This window comes from Chroicocephalus ridibundus, chromosome 3 (genome assembly GCF_963924245.1).
Source record: "Chroicocephalus ridibundus chromosome 3, bChrRid1.1, whole genome shotgun sequence".
Classification (NCBI taxonomy): domain Eukaryota; kingdom Metazoa; phylum Chordata; class Aves; order Charadriiformes; family Laridae; genus Chroicocephalus; species Chroicocephalus ridibundus.
Genome location: NC_086286.1, coordinates 9,636,710 through 9,657,807, shown reverse-complemented (window position 1 = coordinate 9,657,807; position 21,098 = coordinate 9,636,710). Strand labels below are relative to the sequence as shown.

General features: G+C 43.6%; 1 protein-coding gene across 3 annotated transcripts in view; it reads left to right on the top strand.

Annotated features, from left to right (window-relative positions):
• Positions 1-21,098, top strand: part of SPTBN1 (spectrin beta, non-erythrocytic 1) — a 137,029-nt gene that overhangs the window by 68,512 nt on the left and 47,419 nt on the right. For all 3 annotated transcript variants that reach the window (XM_063327897.1, XM_063327896.1, XM_063327898.1), the window contains 3 exons: positions 13,295-13,446; positions 18,659-18,832; positions 20,156-20,247. In XM_063327897.1, the coding sequence (XP_063183967.1) occupies positions 13,295-13,446; positions 18,659-18,832; positions 20,156-20,247 (418 nt within the window). The remainder of the gene's footprint in view (positions 1-13,294; positions 13,447-18,658; positions 18,833-20,155; positions 20,248-21,098) is intronic.

Genomic DNA, 21,098 nt, shown 5'->3' with positions numbered 1-21,098 from the left:
CCCAGGGGGCTGTGCTGTGCCCCTGCGCGTGGGGGCTGGAGGTGCTGACAAAAGCCATGGGGTACGTGTTGGTTCTTCCTTTAAGTGGATGAAGTCTAATTGGATCGAGGCTCTAATCTTGAGCCCAGAAGAGAAGGAAAGGGCATCGGGAACTAGTACAACTATGGCTGCAGAACTGTATGTGCTTTCTCAGAGGTGAATTGCACCCCATCCCCTCCCTCTGTCTTCACAGGCTGTGTTCGCCCTGGAGGCTGCGAGTTGCGTTTCATCCTCATGCTCTCACCTGGTAACAGGAAGGTGTGTTTCATGTGACAAGGAAGTCGTTTTAGAAAATTGGTGATGCCCCCTAGACAATTGCCTGACTGTTCCCTAAGTGATGTCCTGGCCACTGCCACTTCTACAGGTGCACTGTTAATCCAGCAGCCTGTAATAGCAGATTATGTGCTGGCTGCACCTGGACATGATTGTTCGTAGCTGTTGCCTAAGTCATTACGGAAGGAGTTCACAGAGCAAGACATGGAAGTTATGGCATGTCTTTTCCATACGTCTGCCACTGCTCACATATTATTAAATCCTTCTCTCTCTCTCCCCCGAAATAAATATCTTAATAACGATGCCTGATAGGGTATATTATCAAATCCCCATTACAGAAATCCTTATTTCCTGGAACATTTGCTCTTAACAGGCAAGTTGCTCTGATGTTTGCCAGCTCATTGATGCTAATGATGCTCTGTGCCACTTGAAAGATGCTTATGTATCCTCTGCGCCTGGGGCTGGCCGTGTTCCAGCCAGTTCCTCACTGCAGATACTTTTTTTTTCTAAATAAAAGCAGATGCAAGTTGTGCTGGAGAACAGACAACACTTAAGGACACCTAATATGTAAAATCTTTAGCTGTCCAGCATGTCCTGGCAGCAGTGTCATCCGCAGAGATGTAGCGTAGTTCTGCACTGGCTCGAGGAGAGCTGCAGTCTCTTGGCGGGGTACGGCAGGGCTGAGACCAGCACCTGCCAGTTGCAGCAGGGCAGAATAAATCAGCAGCTGAGGAGGGACGTTTCCCCCCCCTTCTTTTTCCTTAATAAATAAAGTGACCGGACAAGGTGGTGTGATCTCCGCAGTACCCACTTCAGTGGGCTGGGTATGGGGCTGTCCTTTACCCTCTCCTCCCGTCTCCATGAGCATGGTTGACCCCAGCCAGTTCCTTGCAGTTTTCAAGTGTAAGTTTTTGAACTACACAATGCCAGGACACCTTTTGTTTTCTGCGTTACATAAATCAGCCCTCCCTTCTGGTTTAGCTCCGGTTGTCAAGTTTAAAAGCATTTCCCTGGCACTAGCTGCAGGTCACTGTGGTCTTCATATTCAGAAGTGTGTTCATGGAGCTTTTTCTTATGCATAAATGTGTTGTGTATTTGAGTTAGGCTGAAATGTGACCGTAAGCTTGGAGACCTGAAAATCAGTGAGTTGTCATGTCTCAGGCTTTGGGAACACACAAATAAGGCACACACAGCCAGTGTAAGATACCATAAATGCATTTTCATGCCCGTATACACGTGTGTCTGTGTGATTTGGCTATGAAGGGGTGTAAGATGAGTATAAGCACGCAAATAATCTTAGTTCAAAGAGCCTGTTCACATATATAAGGCAAACGTGCAATTCCTGAATTATTTTTAATGACATTAATATTACGTTAACAGACAATTGGGAGCATTAATCAGACAACTAGGTTTCAGAAGTTCTTGTGCTCTGCGTTTCCTTTATTACTTGCTATATTTCATAGACTATTCTTCTTTTTTTTAAAAAAACAAAACAGCACCACTGTTTCACATTTTGAGGGAGGGGAAAGCCCAGAATACAGAGCCCATGTACGATGTGATTAAGGAGGCATCAGTAAAATGACTTTGCTCAGGAGGTGCTTCTTACACTGATTATGCTGAGCTGATGACGTTTGGCACTTAATTTTCTCAGTGTGCTAAAAATTAAAGTAAGTAAGTGAAGGTAAATTACTGGGCGCTCTCATGGATAGCTTCGACAGAAGCCGCACCTTTGTACCCATGCAGAGCTTTTCAGTTTGTGTAGTCAATGCATTGCACAATCTGTACGACTCACAAGTCCGCTTTTAAGACTAGAAAAACAAGTGATGTTTCTGGATGAAGATACACATTTAAGGTGTTAAGAGTATAATTTTACCCAGCAAATTCCTTCAAATTTGCGTCACTTTTAAATCTCAGAGAGATCTTTGAGAGTTTCAAACAAAGGTTCTTTTTTTTTCTGGTACTGCTTTGAAGGTTATTACGTGGGCAGGAAGTACTGTGCTGGAAAGGTATCTTTTTCCCCCCACTCTTGCATAATTCCAGAGGCTAAAATGATTTTGCTTAAGCATGCCACATTGTCCCACAGAGCAGATCAGTAAATGACCTTTGGGTTGGAATCAAACAAACCAGCAGGAAAAGTCCCAAGAAATAAGGTATGGCGTGGAAAGAAAGATTTTTTTTTTTTTTTTTTTTTTTAATTACCACATGGATTTCTTACAAAAGAACTTTAATAATATGCAGAGTGACTGATTGGAATGTATGTGTTAAAGTTTACATTGTGGGTCAGTTTTCTGGAGCTTTTCATAAGCAAGTAACAGGTGAAGGCATCAGTTCTGCCAGTCTCAAAAGACGACTACTCCAGGACTTCAGCTGGAGCTCTGCATGATGGGTTTGCAGATTAGAGCCAGAGAAGATTAGGGATTTTTCCTCTAATACTTCTTATTAGCAGTTTGTTTCAAATCTCATTAAAATTCATTCATTTTTAAAAGTCCTTTCTTAGAAATAACTGCATGTTACAATTACCACGGTTCCTTCAGTTTCGCAAATAATTTTTATTGTAAATTTTACTGTAAATTTTATTGTATTTTTATTGCTGTTACTCATTCAGGTTTCAGCTTTGATTTAGCGTAGATCTCGGGCTTGCCGAGCCATGGCCTGCCTTACCTGTGGTGTTACTGCTTTTATTTGGCAACTTGTCAGTACAGCATAGTGTGTCTGACCATACAATATAGCATGCAATTAACAAGGGAAAATTACTGTATGACCATGAAACTGGATGAACTAAGCACATTGTTCAGCAAGGCGATGAAATCAGCTGTTATTAATCCCTGGTCAGTGCAGTGGTTGTTTAAATACATTTTCTTCCATTTAAAATATATCTGTGATAATGAAAATTGTAATTAGTTATAATGATAATATCTCTTAGCACCAAGATTTAATATTTTGAAAGGATTAAATGCATTCATCATAGATTTATTTATTTTCTGTTAATGCTTTTTTTTGTCATTAAAGGCAAATTAGATTTAAACACAAAACCAACAAAGGTATGGCATTTCTTTCATCTGTTCTTTCTGATTGGAGTAAGTTTTCAGAGAAGCACGCTCAAAACATACCACAGCTTTGACTCTTCTCTCTGTGTAATGTCTCAACTTGTGCCTTAGATGAAAGAAAAGACCTAGATCTCTCCGAAATCCCTCAGTGGATACCAGTGGTTTGGTTTTCTGGACTATTTCTGTTTAAGGTAGCTAAAATTCATAGAATCACAGAGTACTTTAGGTTGGAAGAGACACCAGGAGTTTATGTGGTCCAACACACCTGCTCAGAGCAGGGTCAACTTCAATGTTAGATCAGGTTGCTTATGGACCTGGTCAGTGGGATCTGAATATCCCCACAGCATCTGGGGGATCTAGCGTCTGAACACCCTCATGGTGAGGGCTTTCTTCTTGATATCCCATCAGAATTTCCCTTGCACGGATACATCCAGCCTTGCACCACCAGCAGCTCTCCTTCCTCCGAGGTGGTGCATGCCGCTGCAAGCTTCTCTCTGCAGCGCCTGGGTTTGCTCTGTAGACGACAGGTTTCAGCATCCATTTTTCTGTCTTTACAGTGAATGTTGAGTCCTGATGCCTATCCCTTACTGACTCATCTCTGCTTAACAGTTACGATTTCATATTTCCAAATACCTAAATAAGGAGGATCCCAGTCTGGTCATATAGTTGGGTTGTAGAAATAGCAGATTGCTAGTAGACTTGTGCAAGGACTGTTGCATTACCTGCAGCTGCTGAGAAAAGGGAGGAGTGCTGAAAGGAAAACAGAACAACAAAAATCATTAAAGAAAAACCAAACCAAATAAAACACAACCTCATTCTTTCCTACCCTTGTTTTTCCTCCTATAGACAAGTGGAAATCCACTGTAAAAACTTTCTCATTCTGCTGGGTTTGCTGAACATGGGAAGAAATAAGATGGATCTTATATAGTGGAGTACCTGGCATGGTCTTTGGCTGTGCCAAGCCTTGCTCTCATCCTTGCTAACACTGCTAATCAGACAGTTGTTTCGGCAAGTATGGAAAATCACAGCGCTCTCCCCCCCTCCAAAAACCCCTGGCACTTCCCTACATTATGCTAATGTTTTTTAAAGGAAACTGCAAAGACCCCACGAGATTGTGTGTACTTGAAATAGTGCAGTGACCTCAGGTTTTCATTGTTCTTCTGTTGGAATTTCAGTGTCCTGGGTCAGGCCGATGCTTTTTCCATGCTCCTTTTCATTAAGTGATTTGTCTGTTACGCAAAGGGAAAAAATGGCAACAAGCGTAAACCACTAACATCAAATCAGCCAGAAGGGATTTGTGTCCTTTTATGTTAAATGCTGACAACACTGAGGTATTTTTCATGCTGTTTTTAAAAGGAGGTCCATTTGAGCTCTGTGCTGCTGCACAGTCCTTAGGCTATAAAGTTATTCCTTTATTCAACTGTACTTTTGCTGTAAAAATGGTTTTGTAACTTCTTCCTCCATCTACAGTTTGGGAGACCAGACCTGGGTCCTCTTGAACGCTTCTCTTGTAAGGGACTCACGAATGTGAGCAGTTATATTTAAACCAGGGCAGACTTTGGTGTTTAAAGCTGAAGATGGGTGTAGGTGTTTACAAGAGCAGCACCCAGAAGTGTTAAACCATTTTAATCATCCACTAGCAAGGTTGCATTTCTGTAGCTGCTTTGCATTTCATACAGAAAAACAAGAAGTCAGCTGGTATCCTAGAGTACCAGGAAAAAAAAAAAGCTGAATGGTTAATATTTATGAAATGGGCGGTGGCACAGCGTTTTCTATTGCAGGGAGCTGGTCATGATGCGGGACACATTTACAGAATTTTGTGTTCCAGTTTTCCTGAAGTTAAACAAGCAGTTCACATAGCCTGCACCAATGTTGGGAGAGCCAAGCACATGTTGTCTCTAAATCTGATTAAATATGTCATCTTCGTTTTCTGAATTAAAAAAAAAAAAAAAAAATTAAAAAAAAATAGGCTGAGTTCTTCCACCAATTTAATCTGTTAAACCCAGATGGCTTTTATGTTTCATTTATTTCCTGCGGGAGACTTTACATCAACTTTTTGCAGATGAACATAATCATTCTTCTACGTAAATCTGAAGCTGGCTTTCAGGAGGTTTATTTTGGTATTGCTGACACCAGAATGCCATAAACTCTGGATAAAAATAAAGACAATGAAGGGACCTGCCCTTCCACACCATGTAATGCTTGGCTGGCTACCGGACATTGTTCTGAGCATCATTTTATTGTGTGAATGAGGTTTAGTGACATCAAAGAGAGAAAGCAGCAGAATTGTTTTTTCCACATGCTGCATTATGTAGCTTTCCCTTTTTTCTTTTCAGAGCATTTTCAGCAGTGAAAGTAGTCACATGCTGTAATGTTTAGTAGAGAAGAGTAGATATTTAATAGGATTTAAAAGCCGGCTGGTGCTTCCTAGTAAAAGAGAATGGATTGCTGAACACAACCCTGACTTCTGAACAATGGTCTCTGCATAGCAGAGTCGGGAAAGTAGCAAGGATTTTGCTGCTAATGAAAATCACCAGCATGAACAAAATCACCTTGTTGCTTTGTCATCTTTCACATTTGCATTTGTTCTTGCCTAAGTCGTGTTAGAGCATGTAAAAGCTTTGGCGTAATCTCACCATTTTTGATAGGGAAGTCACTCCACAGATTACTTTGTGCCATAAAATAACCATAACAAATACATCCTGCTTACATCAGAACCATCAGCTGCAGTCATTCCTCCATCTTAAACTCTCTGCAAGAGTGAAGTAAAAATGAAGGAGATGTTTCTAAGCATTGGACCCACATGCGTCATTTTCTCTGTATCAGATGTAAGTTTGACATCCTGCAGGTTTCGTTCAAGGTTGTTACTTGCCTCTGCACTTCCGTCATCTGCATTAAACTCAATTTTTCCCATTTTCATCAACTCCTGTTTTCAGTCCTGACCCATTATCTGCAGCTGGAGGAAAGCAGCATCCGCCGTTCAGTTTTATTGCCTTACTACTAAAAGGGAGATAATAGTAGGACACTTGACTGTTAAGAGAAACTAATTTTATTTCTTTTTCTCTACAGACACCTAATAGTCCTCCTCCTGACTGGGTGATCCTTCCTCCTTCCATCATTTTCTTCCCTATTGGTCAATTCCATTATATTCTAATTTAGAGTCTCTGTGCCTGACTGCATGATTATGCATTGTTCTCTCTGGGCTTCTTATTGCCACACATAGTAATATAGCGTGTACTGGGACTGTGTGAAAAAGCCATCGTTTCATGAGTGTCTATCCAAGCAGATGTTTCTCTCGTCAGCTGATGCGGTACAGATACACAGAGGTGCTTTTTTCCCTTCTGGGTTATTTTTAGTGTAGCATCAGTTGACTGATGAGCGTTGCCACGCAGCCCCATAGGCAGTCTGTCCCACGGAGGGTCCCAGCCGAGGGTCTCGCCCTGCTCAGCTGTCAGGAGCACACAAAACCCAGCCTCAGCCTCCCTCCCTGGAACGGATCACAGGCCAGGGCTGCTGGTAGTCCCTTCCTCTGAGCATGCAGCCCTTGGTTTGGACAAGAAATTTAAGGACCAGGAGCCACCGGTGTTGTTCTTTTCTCAACACGCCGCTGGGGTGATGAGCGAAGGAGCTCTGTCTTGGTCCTGGCAGATCCACTGAGGTCTGCATACCGGCCTCAGGGACAGGTACGGTGGAGTTACTTTGTGCAAGCCTGTGCTCCAGCCTGCCCGAAACAACAGAGTTTAGACCTGTATCAGAATGATTTCATGTTCTGTATCAGTCTTCTGTTACTATAACAAATGGTGAAGATTATCGCGGTGCATGTGTTCATGTTGTTTCCTGATAAAATTTTGATTGATCACCACATTCTGGTCCCAGTTGCTGATCTGCCATTCTCTTGGGCATCTTTCTCAATTAAAAATTTTCCAAGCACGGCTGGAATTTATGAAACTGTCATTATTAGTGGCTGCTTAACTCCGTATCTCTGCATCTATGAGAAAACATACAGTGATATCCTGTGCCCTGAAAGTCTACAGTAACAGGAATGTCCTCCTGTGAAAGGGAACCTCTGTTTTCTTTGTGCGTGGTTAACCTAGGTTATGATCTGGGGAATTCTGGGAGGCTGTGGATATTGGATATCAGTGAAAGTAGTACGCCTGGAGCAACACTCAGCTGATCTCTGAGTCAGTGTGTTTAGCAATCCTTTGCGTAGGTTGCACCCTGGCTGCGTTTGTTGCTATAGTGAAAAATAATAATTTTAAGCTGAAAGAGTGACTTTCAGTATGGAAATCAAAATAGTTGTAAACCTGCAGGAGACAGAGCTTTTAGAATTAAGGATTAAAACACATCCTTAATTTGCCTTGCTTTTGAGGTATTACAGGGATCCACAAACGTTGATGATGCAAAGAGCAAGCTGCCTGCCGGCTGGGCTCAGCAGGGAGGATTTCGCTGCCTCTGACGGCTGGGCTGTCCCGGGGCGGCCGCACACACACCGAGTGCCTGGCAGCGGCCCTAGACACTCGGTGCTCCTTTCAGCTTCCCTTTTGTGCTCCAATTTCTCTTGTTTTCTTCAGTAACATTTCAGCTCCTTTGAGAGTACCCCCTTCACTGTTTATCTGATGGGGTGCAGAGGCCTTTGCCGTCCAGGGGCTGGCAGGAGCACTCGCGCGCTGAAAGTCATTTTACCTGTGCTGGGCTGGCAGCCGTGTGCGCCAAATGTTATTTGCCATTCAGTTTGAAATGCATTCAAGGTCAGTTTGTTGAAAATGTGGTTTGACCGGTATGGAAGGGAGCAGGTTGTCTTCAAGTTGTTTTTAGACAGCAGGCGGCCGCACAGGTAACCTTTGCCACGGGAGGAGTAGGTGCCGCGGTCATGCGAGGGGACTGGGGCTGATAACGCTTTCTGGCATGTGGGAGCAGCAAAAGGGTCATGGGGGCCCACGGTTCTCTCAGCTGGCTCCTGCGGCCATGCGTTTTCCAGGGCATTTATTAAGACAAATTCTCCATTATCCTGGCACAGCCCTATTGAGTTCACTCAGTGGAGCTGAGCGTGTGACAGGGGGAGGATGGTGTATGCGACCCTCCTCCTGCCGTCCCGCACTGGGGGTTCGGCGACTGACACTCTGATCTTTCAGAGAGTTGGCTGCATTTTTGTCAGGAGTTTTTCTCATCAAATTAGTAGAGGAAGAAGTGACTCTCCTCAAGCAGGGAAGAGCGTCCAGCCCTGGCTTATGCGAATTTCAGTGTACATACTCCAGTTTATTTACTAAACTCCTAAACAAAGTCAGTCCTTGATTTATCACGATCGCAGAGCTGGGGTTTGCAAGCTGCTGTATGCTAGTAGCATTGCGTGAGGGTTTCCGCATAAAGGAAATTTCCTTCCCAGTGTTGCTTCAAGATAAGTTGGATTCTCTATTATCAATACTGCTGCTAGAGCAGCTTCCGTTTTCCTGCTTTGAATGGTTTGCATGTTGCGCATTTCTCTTTACCCTTGGGAAACAAATGTTTTCACAAGCTGTAGGACACTTGGAGCTCCACCCATATCCTCTAGTTTTAGTTAATCTTCAAAATCTAAAACTGCGTTTTTGACAGCATGAAGGACGTTTGTCAAAACGATGACATGAGATTCATAAACAGGGCTTCAGGGGCCATTGCCGATGTTAAATCCCTGGTGTCATCACTCATGGATGCACCTCGCCTCTTAGTGTGTAGGTTTTTACACAGCACTAGACCTTAAAAGAGTCATAGTTCTGTGCTTAGCCAAATTGTCAGAGCTGTATGTATGTTTCTTTCTCCGAAATATATAACTGAAATTCATTGGTTTTAATTCTGTGCATGTTTTAACCTGAAACCCCAGAGCAGAAAAATAGTTTATCAGTTTGAAAGTGCTGGTAAAAGCGTTGCAAAAACCTGCAGTCGTTGTGAAACACCATGTAGAAATAATCAGGAGAGGTTTTAACATGACCAACCCCAGCCACGCAACTTACAAAACGGACTTGTTTTGCTTTCCCACGTTGTGGGATCGCAAGAGGAGATAAGCGATGTGATGTTAAGAACGGCTCCCTTCTGGTGTTTCAATCGCTAATGGTGTCAGCGGGGAATTAGAGAGCTGCGCTCCGCCTGTGCCAAGTGCATGATAAAGAGTGGCCTTCCTGGGTGACCGGCCCATTAGGAGACTGAAAGAGCTGCTGTGTCTCTCTGGTGGCGTTTTTCTGAGATAAGTTGCCGGCTGTCCCCAAAAGCTGGCAGTGAGCAGGTGGAGGCCTGGCTCTTGCGCGGTGCTGCAGGGTTTTCCCACGGGTCTGGAGGCTGCATGCAGGCAGACAGGGATCTCGCTGCTTTTGGCTGTTCTTGCTGTGAATCAGAGGAAAGGAGGAGAGGCGAGAAGAAAACGAAAAGCTGTTTAGAGTGTACAGCGATGAAGTTACTCAGGCGCACGTCAAGAGCTGACAGTAAGCTCGGCATGTGGAGTTAGCGCTGAAACCATCGCAGCTGTGGTCTCAGTAGAGATTTTTGCGCTATTTTTATCTGGTGGGGGTGAGCAGGGAGGAGGACGGCGCCACAGAGGATGGGTGGGGATCAGGTGAGAGGAGCGAAGACAAGAGCGAGCGCGGGGCGGGTGTGGAGGTGAGAAGCCAGAAAAACCAACTGAGCCCTCCAGTCTCTCACCGTAAACAGGAAAGCGAGGACCGCAGAGAGTGAGGTGGAGGAAATGGGAAGGCAGAGGGGGAGAGGCAGAAACTGCGTTTCAACTAGACTAAAGAAAACAGGCATAACAGCACCAAGCATCAGCTCCCAAAGCACAGAGGGCCTCCAGCTAGACGGGGAGAGCCTGTCGACTCCCTCACTGATAATTTGGTGTGCTTAAGGATGCTGAGGCAACACAGAAGAGGAGTCACCAGAACTTTTTTCCCTGAATCCCCCACTTCCTGAAGAATGCACTTTCGTGTCCTGTTTTAGAGCCACAAATCACACTGGGGTGGGAAGCCTTTCTGGGCGAGTGACCCCTGGGCCATGTTGGTGCCATCTGCAGGAGGGACCCTTCTTCCCTGTCCTGAAAGGGCTGCGTGGAGCTGGCTGATCTGTTGACTTCCTTTGACTTGCTTTCAACAACAGAAGATCCTAAGCTGGTGTCAATTGATACAACAGCACCAAAGTTTTCACAACCTGACTTGGCATGTCACTGTATTTCCCACATCATGTCTTTAATCTGTTCGGAATTAGCCTCTGACTCTTCATCTTCTTTAGTAAAACCACATGGATGTTCTTTTCCTACCCCGTTATTTTTATTGTTATCACAAATTGGGAGGATTGTTGATAACCATAACTTTTGACCAAAGATTTTTTTAGTGGGTGGCTTCATGATGATGTTTGATAGCTTTTTTTTGTTTTACGTGATATTTTCTGTATCCAGCTCTATTTTTAGGATCCTTCACATCCGTATTTCTCTTCAGAATGAATGTAACCACAGGGATCTCTGAATGTTGTGCTTCTGTACAGGGACTACAGTGATTAAATAAACAAACTTGCTGAGCTGTTTTGGGGCTTGTTCAAGCTGGTGAAGGGAGATGTGGTAATTGCTCTTGGAATTTTCCTTAAAAAGCACCAACTATTGCAAGTTTTTTCTTCTGTGACTCATTTCAAAATAATAGTTCAATTAAAAGCATGGATTACTAGACAAGCAGATATGCAGATACCGCATTCCCAGAAACTTGCTATGAATAGTTCATAAAATATATTTAAGGCTAGCAGACGCTAGATTTAAATCACTACTTGGATAGACAACTAATTCCGCTAGTCAGATAACGTTGGGTTTTTTTCTCCTTTGGTCCAGGATTGAACAATTTTTTTTACACAGCTTGTAACTGGGACGAATTGCAATGTGGTTAGGAGACGCTGCAGCTTTTGGCTGCAAGGGAAGTATTTATTTTTCTAGTATTGCCTTGCTGGGGTGCAGGGTTTGGGCTTTCCAACAAACTGGCCGTTCTCCTGTTTGCATATTGGTGACGCGCAGAGCGGCCCCGTGCAGCTGAAGACTGTGATGCTCTGTCAGTAAAGGGCGCGGGGGGCAGCCGGGGGGGACACGTGCTGCCCCGCCAGAGAAGCTGCAGTTGGCTCCTCTTGGCGCGCGGGAAAGCAAGCCACAGTTACCGCTAATTTCCTGGTGGCTTCCTCTGTTTTAGCGATCCTCTGCTTCGTACAGCGTGAGGACAAACAAGAGTAATGCAAACTGTCAGTTCCTTGAAAGCATGTCGCTGGTTTATCACAAAACCCACCTTTTACATCTTTCCAAGCCCCATTTTTTATTTTCACACCTTATAGGTGGGTAAAAGCTGTTACAAATGGGACAGTTTCGGTGCATTAGCTTTGGTTACGCCCTGCCACGTGATCGGGTAGCAGCAATAAATTCAGAAATACATGGGAGGAACCGAAATCTTAGGGTGGGGTTTATGTAGTTGGGCAAACCGCCACTGAAGTGCTGGTCCGCTCTCCCACTTCTTATCAGATTCCTCCTCCTCACCACCGTTCTACTATATGTTTTTTCTTACTGTCTTTTTTCTTTTACTTGTTTTCCAGCTTTGTAGCCTCTGTAGCCTCAGCTGCTTTGTCATTCCTTGTCACTGAGATCAGGCTTTTGCTGCTGTCCCAAGGTCCTGCAGGTGTGGAGGCTGTAACTGGTTATGACTGTTCGGGGGTCAGGCCCCGACCAGACTGCGCTGCCAGGAGCGGGGCATGTCCTTCCTTTTGAAGGACAGCATCCACTGAAACCCTGGGTAGTCGGATATAAACTCCGCGTTGATCTGCACCATCATTAATGTTTTCTGTGTTTCAACAAACGTACTTGGAGTTTTCAGAGCTGGGCGTGTTACATTTTGGGTTAGGATTTGCCAGTCTTCATGTCCTGTTTCTGAATGTGCCGACAACTTGAAGAGACCAAGGGGAGGTTTAGATGCTCAGCTGCTCGGGAAAGCAGACTGCTTTCATTCGTACGTCTAATTATGGACTTCGGAGTCCAAGTTTGAGCACCTGTGTTCTGACAAATTGGTCTGTAGTAGTTCCCAGTTCAGTGAAATGACTTTTTGCTAACAAGAAAGGGCTTCATCCAAAGCCCTTGGCAAAAGAATTTGACCACAAAGATGTACAATATTTTCTGTCTCAGAGTTCTCGGCTTGGCAGATGGCTGTGTAGGAGTTTCTGAATTAATGTGGACTGTAGCGAGCCTGTGCATTAAGAGAGCTCTCATAGCCAATGTTCTCATGTATAAACGCTTGTGAAAGATTCTGGGAAGGGCAGGTGGAAAGAACCTGTTTCTCTATGGCTTTAAATAAATCCAAGTCTACCTCAGACATGTAGTTATGGAAAAGTTCCTCTTGACATTGTGTAAATACAGTTACAAATGTTGAATCTACAAAGAAATACTGTAACAGGAAGGGAAAAAAGTAAATGGGCAGCTTTGGTCTCTGATCTCTTTTGTACCTGTCTTAATCCAAAGGGACTTCTGGTATTTCAGGAGATCTGTTGTGGATTTGTGTGTGCATTCGAGAGCAGAAGTTGGCCTGTTCTTCCAGCGGTGGAAGATAACTCTTGATCAAGTTACTGGGCAGTTTGATTAGTCTAAAGGGGCTTTTACGTTGTAGCTCTACAACAGACCTCTTTACACCTTGAGAAAGCTGTTTATCTGAGCAGCAAGTAAGTCTGCAATATATAGTTCAGATTTATTCCATAGATAGTAACTCAGTACAATTCCCACTGACATTAGAAAATGTCATAAAATAGGAAGAAAGGTGGATTTTCAGTGGGAAGTCCCAATTTCTTCAGTGATTCTGCTAAGAAGACGAGCTGTACCTTTAATATTAGACATATTTCAATATCACATTTTCATGTAGGTACATGAGCTGTGATTTATTTTGAGTAACATTGTGTTATTTTCCTAACAGATGAGCGCGAGGCAGTTCAGAAGAAGACTTTCACAAAGTGGGTTAATTCCCACTTGGCACGCGTATCATGCAGAATTACAGACCTGTACACTGACCTTCGCGATGGAAGGATGCTCATCAAACTTCTGGAAGTTCTTTCAGGAGAGAGACTTGTAAGTGTTCATTAATATTCGTTGTGGGGGTTTTGTTTTGATTTGGGGTCTTTTTTTGGTGAATCCTTGGCTCAATTGAAGTACGGCAAAACTGAATACTGAGGGTTCAGCAAATGTCTTTTTATGTATTAAAGAAAAAAAAAAAAGGTCCATTGCTTCAGCTGGATACAGACACCGTTAAAATATCTTCCTGTCGGTTTCAGTGGGAATCAAAGAAACTCTCCTTCAAAGGTTCCTTGCGGGTGAGATGCTGAGTGCTTCCAGCTGCATACGCCCTGCTCCTGAATCTGAGAGGCGCAGAGCACTAAATGTTCTCCAGCCCCTTAGACTGTCTTGGTAATGGTGAGTTAGATGTGCTGAGGAACGTTCCCGGGCACCGTGGCCAGTTGGCCTGATTCTGTGCTAGTAAACACAGTCGCTGTGTGCAGGCTGCCTGCCAGTCCAAGGACTGGAACCTCCCTTCTCCCTTTCCTGGAGTGTGCTGAGGGGGGTCGTGGAGGACAGCTGGTTGGAGAGGGCCAAGTCCGTCCTGGGAAGCATTGCAGCAGTTTTAGCCACGGTGTTCGTTGCATCCCACTGCTCACAAATGCTCCTGGGTGTGCTTGATTCTACTAGGATAGATAAGGCTTGGATTTTCTTGGTTAGGGGAATATCTAAAATTAATTTAAATTAACGGGGCAAATTCTTTCTTCGGGTATGCTGAGAGATATGCCCCCTTGATACCAGCACAAGGGAATGGTGAGTGAGAAAATAAATCCTTGTAGTGAAAAATGCTGCTGATTACCAGGAAAACTGGATGTCAAGAAATGGCTGGGTATCAGTTTTTCCTTCAGTTCCTTCAGGGACGGCTATGCTCTTAATTACCTAATTTAAAGTAATCTTTTCAAAGAAATACGGGTCTTTAGCTAAGACCTAAGGCTGCATGAGGATGCGACTGTGTAATCGCTTGTCATCAAGCACTCCTATTAATGGAAGCTCCATGGCTTAAGACTCTGGTTAATGAATTGAACATATGGCCCATAGTGTAGTGTCTGTACAGCGAAGCAAGAGAGGAAGCTTTTTAAATGCATCTCTGAGGGTAAGGAAACTGATATGCATAGGAGTAAGCGCGAGTAGGATGTGGATGGAGGCAACTAATCTCAATGTTTGTCAACTACGGTTTGCTCAAAACATGTTTCTGTCTATGCCAAATCACTTAACGTCAGTGAGGTATTAGATTTGACGTGTTCACTCAGGTAGCAGATGTTATTCATGCAGGAATAACTGAGACCAACGTGCTCCATTATTTGAGGATTCAGACAGCAACTGTGCCGCCTCTGTTCAAATCTTCGTTTCTGCCTGCCAAGATTTGGCTTTCTGTATCAAATAGCAGTGGTGAATCTCCGACCAGTCATGTGACTCTTGTTGCGTGATTCATTTACATTTTTCACTCCAGGTCTTAAAAAGTGCGAACAGAGCTTACACGGCTGTTTGAGTGGGAGGGGGCAGGAGCCACCCGGTGAGGCTCCTGGATCTGCACTTGCATCATTGTTTGCGTATTGCATTGGCAGCCGCCTGCACCGCCACAAATTCTTTTTGTAGCTTCATTATCTCAGGATGGAGGACAGCAGTCTCTGTTTGAACAGTACATTCCACCACACCTTCCTCTGCAAACAAGAATACAGATAACACAATGCACTAAACCTTGAGACAATTACACACACCAAAAATATTCCAGGAGGATCGGCACGTAGCATCCGCTTCCTGATGTTCTCCAGCCTTTTGGAATTCCGTTTAGCTGGTGTTGGTTAGAGTCTGACTTCTCCATGTCACCCAAGCAGAAATCTAAAGGCAGTACCTTATGTAGAAAGCTTAAAATCAAGACAAGAAACATCAACTGGTAAGAAAGCAATAAACTAATGCAGAAACTAGCCTAGATGATTATTTTAATATGGTGTGTTTACTGATGCAGTGGAACAAGCAGGAATTGTTTTCTCACTTTTGAACCTGGGATTCAGATTCTGGAGCTGGAGCCATATGCCTGGGGAGCAGAGCTGGGGATTTAGGATACTAATCAAGGAAGCGGGACTGCTCTTTGCCCTGTGTAGGACCTACAGCCTTTTTTGCACAAACCCTGCGTTTTTCAAAAGCTGTTGTGATTTTTGGTGATGAAAACCCAGAGTCCTTGAAGGTGTGTTGGAGAAACTCAAAATAAGAGCATCCAATAAGGGCAACATCTGCATCTCCCTGTCTTTGCTCAGCTTGATTCCTCATCCTAGTGTTTAGTCCGGAGCTTATTATGTAAGGTCCACTGTACAGCACAGTATTTGGAAAGAGATTGATAGCATGCAATAGTCTCACTGAGCAAAGCGGAAAAGAATCCAGCCAGTATGAAAAGACAGTTGTAATTTTGTTTGCACACACTGTTAACCAGCTTCTCCCAAACAGAAAAATAAAGCTGAGAATTGTTTTCAATATAAAATTCAGCATTTAGCTCAGTTTCTTCCGTAACTAGATAATGGATTAGTAAATTCCTTACAATTCCTGGGTGCTCAAAGGTCAAACCATTTAAGCAGATTCTCTGTAGTGAGTTCTGTCATGTTTCCTGTTGGAAAAGGGATGATTTTTGATGTAAACCAGATTTTCCTGATAATGTGCGTGTGAAGATTCCTGAGTTTAGTTAAATACAATAAATGATGCGTTCAGTGTGCTTTCTTTCCCTCTGGTTAATATCTGGATCTGTGTTAGCCCAGTAAAGGTGAGTTATATCTCACTATGTCTCATCTTGGGGCTGTGCAAGAGAGTGTGGCAAGCACAGCCACACCTTGTACAAACCGGACACGGATGCCTCTTCCTCTTTTTGTTGCCAGAACAACGGGTTAAACTGCGTGGCCTGCTGGTGTGGAGGCACAGAAGAATGAAACCTTCTGTCTTCTTGGAGTGCCCGACGTTTTTTTGGTTGGGTGGCACCGTCATTCTCGTCCTCGCAGAAATTTGAAGTGCCTTCTTGGACCGTTAATAAATCATAGTTAGAACAGCCCTAGGTGACACTGCTAATAACCTGTTACGGCCCCATTAGGAAATTTCTAAGCTAGAAAATGCACCTAGGGCTGGAGCACTAGAAAAATGCGTCAGCCTGCTCCTGCTCTGCAGGGAGCAGTGTCCTCTTCAGGTTTACTGTGCGTGCTCTGCTGCTTCTTGTACAGTCATTGTGTTTGTGGGAGAGAAATTCATGCCAATAACCTGAAGGTTATGTTTCCTGGATTCTTAATTGGAGAGTATGTCATCGCAGAGAGTGTGGGTGGGAGCAGGCGGTCTCAGGAACTAAATAAAACATCTATCGTGAATGGTATTAATTCTGTCACCTTGGTGCTGGAGCTTCTGAGGGCAGAAAAAGTGCTTTTGAAACCATATTCTGCTCAGCAACTTGGGGCATTGGAGGCAGTGCAGATACTGCTTAGGTAAGTGAGAAGGGCTGTGTTGAGGCGGAGGGGACGGAGTCAGGTCTGCCGCTGCTGCTTAGAAATGGCCACAGTCACGGTCATTCCCGTATTTTGGGAACATCATCATAAGAGCGAGCGCACCTTGTGTAGCTGCTTTCTGGCTCTCAGGTGTGGCGGTGGGACGGAGCGAGTCATGGGCCAGGCAGCTCCTGGGCGCAGCCTGGCCTCCGCCTTCCCCTGCAGCCAGGCGCTGCCTCTCCTGCCTTCCTGCCTGTATTTCGCAAGATTAAATTAAGCCTGTGGTCCAGTTTACCACACTCCTGGGGGACTGATGGTACCAGCAGAAGGATGGATCTCGGATTGTCCCCGCTGATAGCGAGGGATCTCCGGTTGGTCTCAGCCAAGTGTGTCACTGCAGTCTTGCTCCCACTCATGCTATGGCTCCTCGCCCTATACTGGCAGCATTTGGGGTGTATGGTATGTGCACAGGGTGTACATGCAATTTGTGCCGCTTCGGAGGGACTTTTACACCCAAAAGCAGTGGCGGGTTCTTGGAAATTTACAGCCTTGCTGGGAGTTGTGGGTTGGCTTTCTCTGGGTGGTTACCCAGCCTCTGGAGAGCAATGGTGCTGACTGAAAGCTGAAGTGAAACCAATAACTTCAGGGGTTTACGTGCCCTGAAGGACATCTTTCTAGCAAGTGTTTCATCTTTATGACACGCTGTTATACAGGCTGCTGTTTCTAGGCACTGTAATACAACTCTGGCTGAAACTCTTCCATTTGAATGCAGTCCGAGGTGAGGATTGTGCTGGAGCTATTTCCATGGTCAGTTAATTACATTCACTGCAGAAGACAACAAAATTATGTCAATTAGTAGTTTGGCTGAGTACCTTTGGTGACATCTCAGTGAGCAGTGAACAGGTTATTAGGCTGTAATCCTTATCTGTAGAAGAAAGTTGCTTTAATTTTATTGAGTTTCACAGCAGACTTCTACACGCTGTTAATATATTCATGGCTTTTTTCGTTTGCACTGGGCCTTCATACAATTGTGTTACATTGGTGTGGCTGACTTTATTATTGTTTTTACTTTCTTTTTCTACGAATAAATTGTTTGGAATAAATCTCTTCTGTTATTTTCATCCTATTTAACCTACTTCAGCTGACCGATAAAAAGCAATGACATTTCTATCTGGAGGAATTTTATTGAGTAATTTACCATCCAAATCTGAGCCGCCTTTTTGGAGAGTGTGCGTCTATTTACAGATATTCTCTGGAGCATTTGTTACCAACTCCCACTATTGCATATGTATGCCAGATATCGGTTTGTTTCATATCTTTATCTTTGCAGAATCTTCTTTTTAAGTGTGGAAGAACTTCTACTGGAGAAAAAAAATAATCTTGGGAAAATGTAACAGGTGTGGCGTGAACCGAACAATAATTTATCTTCCAGCTGGTGAATGAATATAGTAGACAGAAAAAAAGAAGGAAGTCAGCAGGCAAAATACTTGAAGGGCAAATGAAACTGGGTCTCAGTGCATGTGGCTCAGGTCTAGGATGTTGTCCATCACAGGTTGGACACATGCTAGCATTATGCTTGTGTAAATGTGCTGTAAGATGCGAGGAGCGGTTTTGTCCATTGAATTTGAAGAACAGATGCGTACAGTATTGGTGGCTAGGAGTGGGCGATGTGGTGACTCACCTGCCTGGACTGAAGAGTTAGCAAGCACTTTTTTTTTGTTTTCCTTCTGTCTACAGTAATGCATGTTTTTCTTCTCCCTTTCACCTTCTAGCCTAAACCAACTAAGGGAAGGATGCGCATCCATTGCCTGGAGAATGTTGATAAAGCCCTCCAATTCCTGAAAGAGCAAAGAGTGCATCTAGAAAACATGGGATCTCATGATATTGTGGATGGGAATCACAGACTGACGCTTGGCCTTATTTGGACTATTATCCTGAGATTCCAGGTAAAGATGTATACATACACAGATATACACGCATCTGAGTTTTCCATACTTCTTTGAAATATACTTTGTGCTTTTTATGAGTGGAGTGGTCCCAGGTCCTCCCAGATGATGGAAGTGAAAAGTGCTCAGCATCTGGCAGGACGTGCTCCAGAGCTAAGGGGAGAGGATAAATGGTGCTTCGTGATGCTGCTGATCTGTAGTGGCAGCTAATGGGAGTCTCCTGTGTGGAGAGTAATACCGTTTTATTTTTAAATTACTAATAGATATGACGCTCAAGTCATAGACCTGTACGCTCTTGTAGACGTAGGAGGAAATGCTGTCCTCAGCTGCTTTCACCTCTGTGGTGATTATCATTAACCTGGCTGATTTTGCACTGAAGTAGATTAAAGGTGTCCACAGGAATTGTTTTAGTGTCCCAGCTAAAGGCTGAGATTTCTTGTTTTCCAGCAAGTTGCGCGTTGGTCTTTGTCCTCAGTTAAAAAAGGCTGGAAAGTTCTTTTGCAGAAAGGAGAATAAATTTATTTAATAAATATATAATTTATAATAAATAATACGGGAATTTATAATAAATAATACGGGAATAAATATTTAATAAATTTTAACATTCCCCTAATTTTGGTGTTGCTCAGCGTTTTCCGAATAGGAAAGTGTCTGCCTAACTTTCAGTGACAGCAGTGGAACTTCACTGAAGTTACAATACTCTTTTTTAAAAAGTAGTGAACTATATCCATAGAATGAGATATATTTGTCCATATGAAGTAAAAACTGGTTTTCTTTTTTTTTTTTTTTTTCCCCTCTTTTTAAAAATTAAATTGCAGCCTAGAATCTGGAACACATAGTTGTGATGATGCTAAAGGCAAACGCTATTTTCTCCAAGGTTGAGGTCCCACAGTGTGTTTGGTCCCGTAAAGCTCCTGGTTAGCTTTTGCCCGTGGATCCCCTGGTGAGGACCTCTACCTGCGGCACCCCCTTGGCTCCTGGATGTGCTCAGCAGCCTGTGGGAGGCACCTTGCAGGGTGACACCATAATGCTGTAGAGGGCAGGGTTTGCCTCCACAGTTGGACATACAGCTTCTGGTGAAGCTTAAACTGCTTCGTCAATGGACTAAACAAAGAGCAATCCTACAGTAAAATAAGGGCAGATAGAGCTTTCTTCTGACATGAATGCTCTTAAATGAGGAAGAACATTCACCTACTTGCACTCTGCCTGTCATCATAGATTTCCTTTGTTAATTTTATTCTGAAATAACTTCTTTCATCTTTTCAAAAAAGCAAAAAATGTGTTTTCTCAGAGAAATATTTAAAACGTCTGCGTTAATTTCAGATCCAAGATATCAGTGTTGAAACTGAGGACAACAAGGAGAAGAAATCTGCTAAAGATGCTTTGCTTTTGTGGTGCCAGATGAAGACAGCTGGGTGAGCGTGGATTAAGTGATTATCTCTAAAGCTCTTACAGCATTTTGAGTTTTCATTGAAATAATTTTAAATGGGCAAACACATATCTCTCCTTAAGTGGATTCAACCAAGAGAAGTGAATTGATGTTTACACGTCAGAAAATTCTGAACTTGTTATATTAGTGCTGTGTGGTAAACACACCAATCTGATAATCTATGAATATACAGTAATATGCTGACTCTTTTCCACCCTCTTGTGAAGACATAGTGATGCTTCAGATGTTTGCCACCAACGTTTCCCTCTTTGTATATATATATGGGAATATTTCCAAAATGTCTTTCTCTGACAGTAACCTTCTTGCATAATTAAATATCCATTTGTAGAGATTCAGTATGTTTCCCCCACGAAACGTGGATGTCCTTGTGATGACTTGGGGCACTTCAGCATTATTCTAGTGGTACTCCATCTTCCCCTTCCAAGAACTTTTATGAAAGTGGTTTGTTAGCAGACTGAAATTTTTGGAGACTTGCAAAATACCCAGATCACCGAACAAAATAATTTTGCATCTCTGTACCCATGGGGCACAAAGGTGGCTGTTGTATGTGCTTTGTTTAAAAGTGAGACAGTGACTAAGGTCAGTCCTTGAAGATGCCCTGGGATACCAGACAATTTCAAGGAAACTTAATGTATCGCTGCTCCCATGGCACTTGCAGCCGTCAGAAGAGGTTTTACTCCTCTCTGTTGCTCCAGCTGTTCCTGCTCTTCTCTTGAACTTTATATTTTGAGTAGTAATTCTTTGCCAGCAGCTAAATCAGGAGCAGGCCTTAGACTTTCAGGGATTTGAAACCTCACAGGCTGCAGGTTGGACAGC